We start from the raw sequence: 9,573 nt of genomic DNA, 5'->3' as shown, positions 1-9,573 counted from the left end.
TCACGTCCTCATGTTCTGATATCAAAGATACGCGAAGTTCAACTTGTATGAAGTTCAATTGCCTTTGCTATATTTCACATTTATATTTTTTGTATATATTTTATAGTTTTCACATGATTTCATATAATTTTATTGATTGGTTTGTTAAATACACACACTATATCTGTTTGATTATTGTATTATGTTGAATACAGTATCTCTTCAGTTTTAACCATAAACGCATGCGGTCCACTCAAGTGGACATTTAAAAATAATTACAATAAAAATAATAATCCAAATCTTGTTTTCCATGCCCTAAGAGCAATAAAAACACATTAGAAAAAAATCATGCCTGAGGTTATCATAATTCATGCATGAAAGGGTTAATATTGGACAAAGTAAAAAGGTGAATGGATACTGTATGTACATGAATAGATGGAAGAGCAAATAATAACAAAGGTCAATTTTATAATGGTGATTCTTCACATTTATGTACCACTTTTTTTTATATGAAACTTTTTTTCTGTTAATATTCAACCTGATCTCACAGGAAAATATAACTATTTTACGAGTTGGAGATTTTGTATGAAAAAATTTGCGGTCTTTAGAAACTACAATCCCATGAAGCATTGCAGACAACATAAATGAATAAAAAATAATGGTGAAATATAAAACTATTGATTTAAAGATGTCGATTGTATATATAAAACAATATATATTTACGATTAGTTGCAAAATATGCGTGTATAGAAATATGTAAGCAGTTTGAGAGTTTATAGGGAGACTGACGATTGATTCGCCGAGCTTCATTGGAGTGGGCGGGGCTTAAGAGTGTTTCCTTGCTCTGATTGGTGGAGATTTCTTAGCAGAATCTTTGAACTGAACACTATTGCCTTCTGTAGAGCCGCTTTAGCTGAAAATGACTTTGTTTCATAATTGGTGAAATATTAACACAGTTATTTTCCTCTTATTACTGTGAAGCTGCTCTGGAACCATAGATTACAGTGTCTCACTGGATTCCGCTGTTGAACACTATTATTTTAACACTAATAACGCAGGCTGATGGAGCGAATACCATCGAGAAAACAGAGAAAATGAAGTGGATTGTAACTTCTAAACTGCAGTCTGAAGTCTTCTTCCACAAGCTCTGGCTTCGGTGGAGCTGGAATACTCATCACTGACACGCTTCTGAACGCTTATCAGGACTCAGGAGTATTAAACAGTCTGAAGCATAAACCTTTGAACCAGGAAATGAATGTGTGAAAAAACTCAAGTTGCAGTGAAACATGAAACCAACCCTTTTTATCTCAAGTTGTGTGTGTGTGTGTGTGTGTGTGTGTGTGTGTGTGTGTGTGTGTGTGTGTGTGTGTGTGTGTGTGTGTGTGTGTGTGTGTGTGTGTGTGTGTGTGTGTGTGTGTGTGAGAGTGTGTGAGAGTGTGTGTGAGTGTGTGTGTGTGTGTGTGTGTGAGAGTGTGTGAGAGTGTGTGAGAGTGTGTGTGTGTGAGTGTGTGTGAGTGTGTGTGTGTGTGTGTGTGTGTGTGTGTGTGTGTGTGTGTGTGTGTGTGTGTGTGTGTGTGTGTGTGTGTGTGTGTGTGAGTGTGTGTGTGTGTGTGTGTGTGTGTGTGTGTGTGTGTGTGTGAGAGTGTGTGAGAGTGTGTGAGAGTGTGTGAGAGTGTGTGAGAGTGTGTGTGAGTGTGTGTGTGTGTGTGTGTGAGAGAGAGAGAGAGGTCAGTGAACCGTTGGTCTTCCTCAGTCTCCAGCAGAATTAGAGTTTCTCTCTCCTGATGAATGATAGTGTGTTCCTGAAGTCTCTCTCTCTCCTGCAGCTCTGAGTCCTCGAGATGAGATGAAGAACAGAAAGAGTGTAAAAATAGTTCTTCTGTTCAGAGAAGCCACATGTCTAATTAGATGACATTAATCAAAGTCTAGTTTCACTGGGATGTCTTTATATAGATGTCGTTTCTTACATGGACACCGAGAATCAATTTTACTTCCTCTCTATGATGTCATCAGACGATTACAACAACACAAACATGTTTATATATATCTCAACTCTCGGTCAGGTTCTTCTGGGGTGTTTCTGGATCAATTACTAAAGTAAGAACACACTTCTCAACAACGCACATGCTTTGTGGAATCATTCACACACACTGCAGGAGAACACACACACACTCTGTCACTGGGCCGGTGCTCTTTCTAAAGAGCGTGTGAGTGTGAGTGTGAGTGTGTGTGAGTGTGAGTGTGAGTGTGTGTGTGTGTGTGTGTGTGTCTAACCCAACGGTCTCTCTGCTGAAGGGCATCACTCCAGTGACAGACGAACCCTCAGACACTCTGCGCTGGTGTGTGTGAGAGTGAGTGTGTGTGTGTGTGTGTGTGTGTGTGTGTGTGTGTGTGTGTGTGTGTGTGTGTGTGTGTGTGTGTGTGTGTGTGTGTGTGTGTGTGTGTGTGTGTGTGTGTGTGTGTGTGTGTGTGTGTGTGTGTGTGTGTGTGTCTAACCCAACGGTCTCTCTGCTGAAGGGCATCACTCCAGTGACAGACAAACCCTCAGACACTCTGCTCTGGGGCCGGTTTCACAAAGATAGACTTTGACTATGGCTTAGATATAGTAGATAGTCAGACTTCAGATAGACACCCGTTGCACAAAGCACTTAAAGGGTAACTAAACCCTAAACCAACTTTTTTTAGTTAATGATCTGTAAGAATGGGGCTTTATTAGTGCTGTTCATTGATTCGAGTAACTTTTATGACATTTGGGTATAAAGTTTTTTAATTCTACAATATATGGTGTAAAAACGTCTGAGTGCTGCCCTCTTCAGGTTGAGCGGTTGCTACTGCAGTTGAATTTTTCTATTGGATGTTTGCGGTACTACGTGACGTAAGCAGGTTCCAGCTCACCATGCCCTTGGTACGAGCTCACCATGCCCTTGGTACGAGCTCACCATGCCCTTGGCGGTATAAAAACCATCTTGTTTCGTCAAAACCACTGTAACGAGTCAGGAGTTGGAATTGCGAGTATTGAAAACGATCAGGATAGAGTAGAAATGGGCTTCTCCACACACACAGCTCGCGCTGAGAAGCGACACAGTGCCAAACGCTGCTCCTCCTGCATGGACTCCACCAGCGCAGCGGCGTCTTGATGTGAGTGATCATATATATTTTAATCACAATTAATGGTTAGGCTAAAGTTAATCCTCTGGGGTCGACAAACGCGCATTTTGCTGGATTTTTTTCACATAGCGGCAAAATATGAATATGCCTACAGAGAGCGCGCTATTGACATCAACTCGATAAAACTCATCAGATGCACGTGCTTTACGTCGTCTTGCGACCCTGTGAGGAAGTATTTATTTTCACTCAGACACTGGCCCCATTCTCCCTTGCGCGGCTGCTTCGCTAGCATCATCGGATGCCGATCGCGATGCGGGAGTTAAGACCGCAGTTTGAGCCAGCGGCTAGAATTGATATGGCTCTGGCCCTGTGTCCACAGACAGTTCACCCTTCTCCACTTCAGGTGAAGCTGGGGGAGAAAAGTCACCTCCTTTCACCTCCAGTGGAATTCTAATGGAACTGCAACCAAGATCGATACAATTGGGCTAATAGGAAGTGCCAAGGCTCTCCGTAGACGGGCTCTGGTGTGTCCCAGTCGAACCCTCGGACGGCTCGCTTGCTCAAGCCACAGCGCAGACACTCTGAAACATGAGCCAACTCGCCATTACGTCCCTGAACAGGAGCCAGATGTAGACACAGTGAATGTGTTCTTTCAGCTTCAGTATTCGCCACCATAGATCACTACTTTTTTCCCCGCAGAAATGTCATAGAAGAACCATTTTGAATCAGGTTTACCGCAGTCCACCGGATCCAGAACTGATCAAGGACCTGCGCCTGGACACACACACACACACACACTCCAGATCTGATGATGGACCTGCGCCTGGACACACACACACACACACACACACTCCAGATCTGATGATGGACCTGCGCCTGGACACACACACACACACACACACACACACACACACACACACACAATCCAGATCTGATGATGGACCTGCGCCTGGACACACACACTCCAGATCTGATGATGGACCTGCGCCTGGACACACACACACACACACACACACACACACTCCAGATCTGATGATGGACCTGCGCCTGGACACACACACACACACACACACACACACACACACACACACTCCAGATCTGATGATGGACCTGCGCCTGGACACACACACACACACACACACAATCCAGATCTGATGATGGACCTGCGCCTGGACACACACACTCCAGATCTGATGATGGACCTGCGCCTGGACACACACACACACACACACACACACACACACACACACACACACACTCCAGATCTGATGATGGACCTGCGCCTGGACACACACACACACACACACACACACACACACACACACACACACACACACACACACACACACACATTCCAGATCTGATGATGGACCTGCGCCTGGACACACACACACACACACACACACACACACTCCAGATCTGATGATGGACCTGCGCCTGGACACACACACACACACACACTCCAGATCTGATGATGGACCTGCGCCTGGACACACACACACACACACACTCCAGATCTGATGATGGACCTGCGCCTGGACACACACACACACACACACACACTCCAGATCTGATGATGGACCTGCGCCTGGACACACACACACACACACACACACACACACACACACACACACACACTCCAGATCTGATGATGGACCTGCGCCTGGACACACACACACACACACACACACACTCCAGATCTGATGATGGACCTGCGCCTGGACACACACACACACACACACACACACACACTCCAGATCTGATGATGGACCTGCGCCTGGACACACACACACACACACACACACACACACACACTCCAGATCTGATGATGGACCTGCGCCTGGACACACACACACACACACACACACACACTCCAGATCTGATGATGGACCTGCGCCTGGACACACACACACACACACACACACACACACACACACTCCAGATCTGATGATGGACCTGCGCCTGGACACACACACACACACACACACACACACTCCAGATCTGATGATGGACCTGCGCCTGGACACACACACACACACACACACACACACACACACACACTCCAGATCTGATGATGGACCTGCGCCTGGACACACACTCACACACACACACACACACACTCCAGATCTGATGATGGACCTGCACCTGGACACACACACACAAACACACACACACATACACTCCAGATCTGATGATGGACCTGCGCCTGGACACACACACACACACACACACACACACACACACACACACTCCAGATCTGATGATGGACCTGCACCTGGACACACACACACAAACACACACACACACACTCCAGATCTGATGATGGACCTGCGCCTGGACACACACACACACACACACACACACACACACACACACACACACACACACACACACACACTCCAGATCTGATGATGGACCTGCACCTGGACACACACACACAAACACACACACACACACTCCAGATCTGATGATGGACCTGCACCTGGACGCGACGACAGCACAGTCCTGAAGTGCCACTAGTCTCTCTCCTGTGAAGTCTGTCCAGTGGCGGCTGGTGAAAGATATCTCAGGTGGGGCTGTGTCATATTCAGTCAGGTTTAATAGTCTGGTCACCATAGGAGCAATCCGGTCTCTTAGCGCTGTGGCTCTTCCTCAAGACGTCCGTCAAGCATCCACCCTTCTCTCATTCAAAAACCTCTCTCTGAATATTACTCTTCAGCTCACAGTCTGTACATTCTACCTTATTATATGTTGTTTGTTTGAGTCCCTATTTGTTTGTCTCTTTAACCTAACTTTGTAAGTGACCTCTGTGTATTACTTTCTGCTCTTGGTGTGTGTATTGTGCATAATGTTGATTCTGTTCCTTAACCCAGTGGTTCTCTTAGAGTGGTGTTCCCCCGAGGCTTTTAACATCTTCTGCTCTCTGCAGTCACTCCTTTTCCAGTAAGGGACAGTATTTGCCCCCTTAAATCGATATTTCCAGGGCATATTTTACCTTAATAAAATAAATAATGCTTTAAATTAAATAAAAATCAATAGAGAAATATGCAATGATTGTAAAAACGAATAAAATTAAATCCGCCAGTAGGTTGCGGCAAGTCACGGCCTTTACGAGCGAGTCATCGAGTCATTCATTCATCAGTAACGAAGCAAGTGGCTGTAATTATGAATGAATCATTGACTGTCACGACTGAACACTGCTGTGGCTCTCGTTGGAGCTGTTGTTTTGTTGCTCAGACAAGTAGTTTATTGAGGGTTGGTTTGTAAAGAAGGACTGCACGCCTGCGCACATATATTATATTCAAACGCGCACACCTTTGGACTGAACACCTAATGCGCATGTGCACGCCGTCTGCGTTTCCGAAACGCTTCAGGAACAAGAACAAATTGCTATTGGCTGATCTCCTGCGAGTGACAGGTTGTAGCCCCGCCCTCGTCATCAGAGAAGAGAAACTTATTCTGATTCAACATTATTAACACAATATTCTGTATGTTATCATGACAGGTGCGTCTTCAGTCCTCTCAGGCCCACAGGAATGATATGAAAGCGCTTTGATCAGCTTGTTCCTGTAATAAACCACAGAGTTTAACAGAAAGAGGCTGTTCGGTGTCTATAGTCAGTCCATCGAGTCCCTGTATCATCAGACAGCAAGGCAAGGCTATTAATAGCAGCCAGTGTGATTGTTTGGGCTTCACTGGAGAATGCCTGAGATTTGAGAGGAGAAACACAGACATATCTCCATAACAGCTCAATATACATCTGAAATAATCTCTCAGTCATTCTCAGATCACTGCGGCCTGGGTGTTATTATAGGTTACTTTGGGAAATATAGATACAAAACATGCATATGTAAATATGTACATTTGTTGGCAGTGGCCTTCATCTCCACATCACATAGTAAGTCTACTTCTCTTCATGTGACATTATAAATATGAAGCATTTACTGAAGGGAGCTGCTTCTCTCACCTCACGTGATCTCTGTTCCATAAGCGGAAATGACGTGTGTTTACACTGACATCTACCGGTCACTTCGCTCTACTGCATTACGTGTAGTACAATTACATACAATTTAGTTTCATAATAACACACTTACTTTTCTTATATTTTCATTTTATGTGGGTGTGTGAGTTTTATTATTATTATGTTATTATTATTGGACAATGGTGGGTCAAGTTACTCTCAATAACTTTACACTAGTGGACAGTCGCACGTAGGTGTAGAGCGCTGCTAGCCAATAGGAACGGAGGAAATTCCAGGGAGGCGGGCCAGAAATAATACACCAAATTAGAGGTTCGATTCCCGTCTCTGCCACAAATACCATCAAATGAATTGGTAATCATTTTTAAATCTAGATACACTTTAAGTACGATTAACATATAATAAAAGAACTTTGTGCACAAAAATAAAATAAAACTTGTAATATTTGTTCTTGTGTAGGATGTAAAAAATGTGCAATTAACTTAATAAACCTTTACATTATAATAAGGTATAGTTATTTTTAATATAGAAAACATTTGAATGTGAATAATTGAAAAGAACATTTTGATAATGTTTTAGACCTTTATTTGAGATATTCACATTATATTTGTATAACTATGTACAAAAATCCAATATATATGAAATATAACCAATAAACACCAAATAGAGAGTTTCGTTTTATTTATAGTACAGATATATATATAAAACTGAAAAAGGTAATGTATTAAATACTTGTAGATTAAACAACAACAACATTAATAATAATAAAATCTAAAATTGTGGAGAACACAGGAAAAAACAAGAAATATTTTAAATTAAATAATTATGTACAGAGTTCAATAAGTTATTATTATTTAGTGTTTACACATCTGAGCAAGATAAAATAATGCAAGTCAATACAATTAACTTTAAAAACACACTAAAATACAATGCAAATAAGGACAAAACTTTTGGTATTTTAGTGAACAAATGGAAATAAATGAAATATTTAAAATATCTATATTAAAAGTGCAGTAATATGTTGTTTATACATATATGCATAACATTGTGCAAGGAATGTCTTTGTGTTATAAAACAGTATTTGAGGTCTGGGCATGTCATTTACCAGTGAAGTCATTTTTTCTTTTCCTCAATCCACCTCTGCTTCTCAGCCTCATAGAACGGAGACTGCACTCATTCCCTGAGCCTAATAAAGGGAAAACACTTTAGCAGGACAGTAAATGTATTTGCCTGCCACTCCAGGGAAACCAGTGTGAATATGAGGACTGTTGGGTCCTTGTTTCAGTGGCAGGTGACAGAATCTGCACAGACGACCAGTAGGATGCTCCACTACTGACTTCTTCTTGCTCCTCTCCTCAATCACCCTCTTCGTGTCTCTGCTCCTCTCTGCTTAGAGGCCTCCAGGTCCCGCTGAGAAAAAGGAGTCTCTGTAAAGTCTTCAAAAGGCATTCTGGGGTTGGTCAGGCCCTCTGCTGAATATGTGTCAAATACTTTCTTGGAGCAGTAGAAGTATTTAACATCACCACCTTGATAAAAGAAATGTATTGAGGTGCCATCACCCATGTATCGAATTAATTACATGTATTTAAATTAATTACATTATAGGAGGACCAAACCCGCAGAAATTAAAGATGAATGAATACATATGTAAATGAATAAAAAGATAAATAAATGTGATAATAGGAAAATAAATAAAGGAATAAACGACTTGATAAAATAAATATTATTTATTTTTAAATCAAATTCATTTTTTTATTTTTTTTTATTTCTTTATTTTCTGCTTTTATACATTTGTACATAAAAATATTTATTTGTTAATTCATTTTTTATATTTGGTAAGCAAGACCAACCCACCTAATTATCATGCACGGCAAAGAAATGTAAGAATAAATATAAAAATAAATAAAATTGAAATAAATAAAGGTTAAAATAAATAAATCTGGAAATAAATACAAATTGGAATAAATAAATATAAATGAATATATAAATAAATATAAAAATAAATAAATAAAATTAAAAATAATAAAAAAAAACATTAAAATATAAAAGCAAAAAAATTATAAATTAGGGGGGAAATAATGCGTTTATTCCATTATTTATTTTCCTATTATCACATTTATTTATTCATTCATTTTTAATGTCTGCAGGTCTGATCCTCCATTACATCTTACTGCACTGTTAACATATTTTAAACATTGTATTCAAGTAACTTACATAGTAAGATATCAATGATGAAACATTCACCTTAACAAACACAAATACTCTTTTTAAATAACAGCTGTATTTATAACGAAAAGTTTGGTTTACTGTTTCTTAACATCACAAACCATTCAACACAATAACAATACGATTACAATGTAAGTTAATCGTATTGTTAATTGTGTTGAATGGTTTGTGATGTTACTTACATGATAATATACATGCAATTTAAATGATAAAATATATGAATAATAATGTATATGCGGTCACCTGAGGTAAAATCTGTCTGCAAGTAAGTTAGTTTAGAC

General features: G+C 40.9%; 1 protein-coding gene across 1 annotated transcript; it reads right to left on the bottom strand.

The window, feature by feature from the left end:
* Window positions 1–3,847: 3,847 nt before the first annotated feature.
* On the bottom strand, window positions 3,848–8,629 carry LOC309487597 (uncharacterized protein; the record flags this gene model as incomplete). Its single annotated transcript, XM_082155320.1, has 4 exons — window positions 3,848–4,799; window positions 5,168–5,510; window positions 6,666–6,793; window positions 8,430–8,629. The coding sequence occupies 4 exons, from the start codon at window positions 8,627–8,629 to the stop codon at window positions 3,848–3,850; spliced, it is 1,623 nt and encodes a 540-aa protein (XP_082011446.1).
* Between the last annotated feature and the right edge of the window lie 944 nt (window positions 8,630–9,573).

The sequence above is a fragment of the Leuciscus leuciscus genome (assembly GCF_965113295.1).
Source record: "Leuciscus leuciscus genome assembly, chromosome: 23".
Classification (NCBI taxonomy): Eukaryota; Metazoa; Chordata; class Actinopteri; order Cypriniformes; family Leuciscidae; genus Leuciscus; species Leuciscus leuciscus.
The sequence above is the reverse complement of the archived record's forward strand: the minus strand, read 5'-3'. Positions and strand labels throughout refer to the sequence as shown.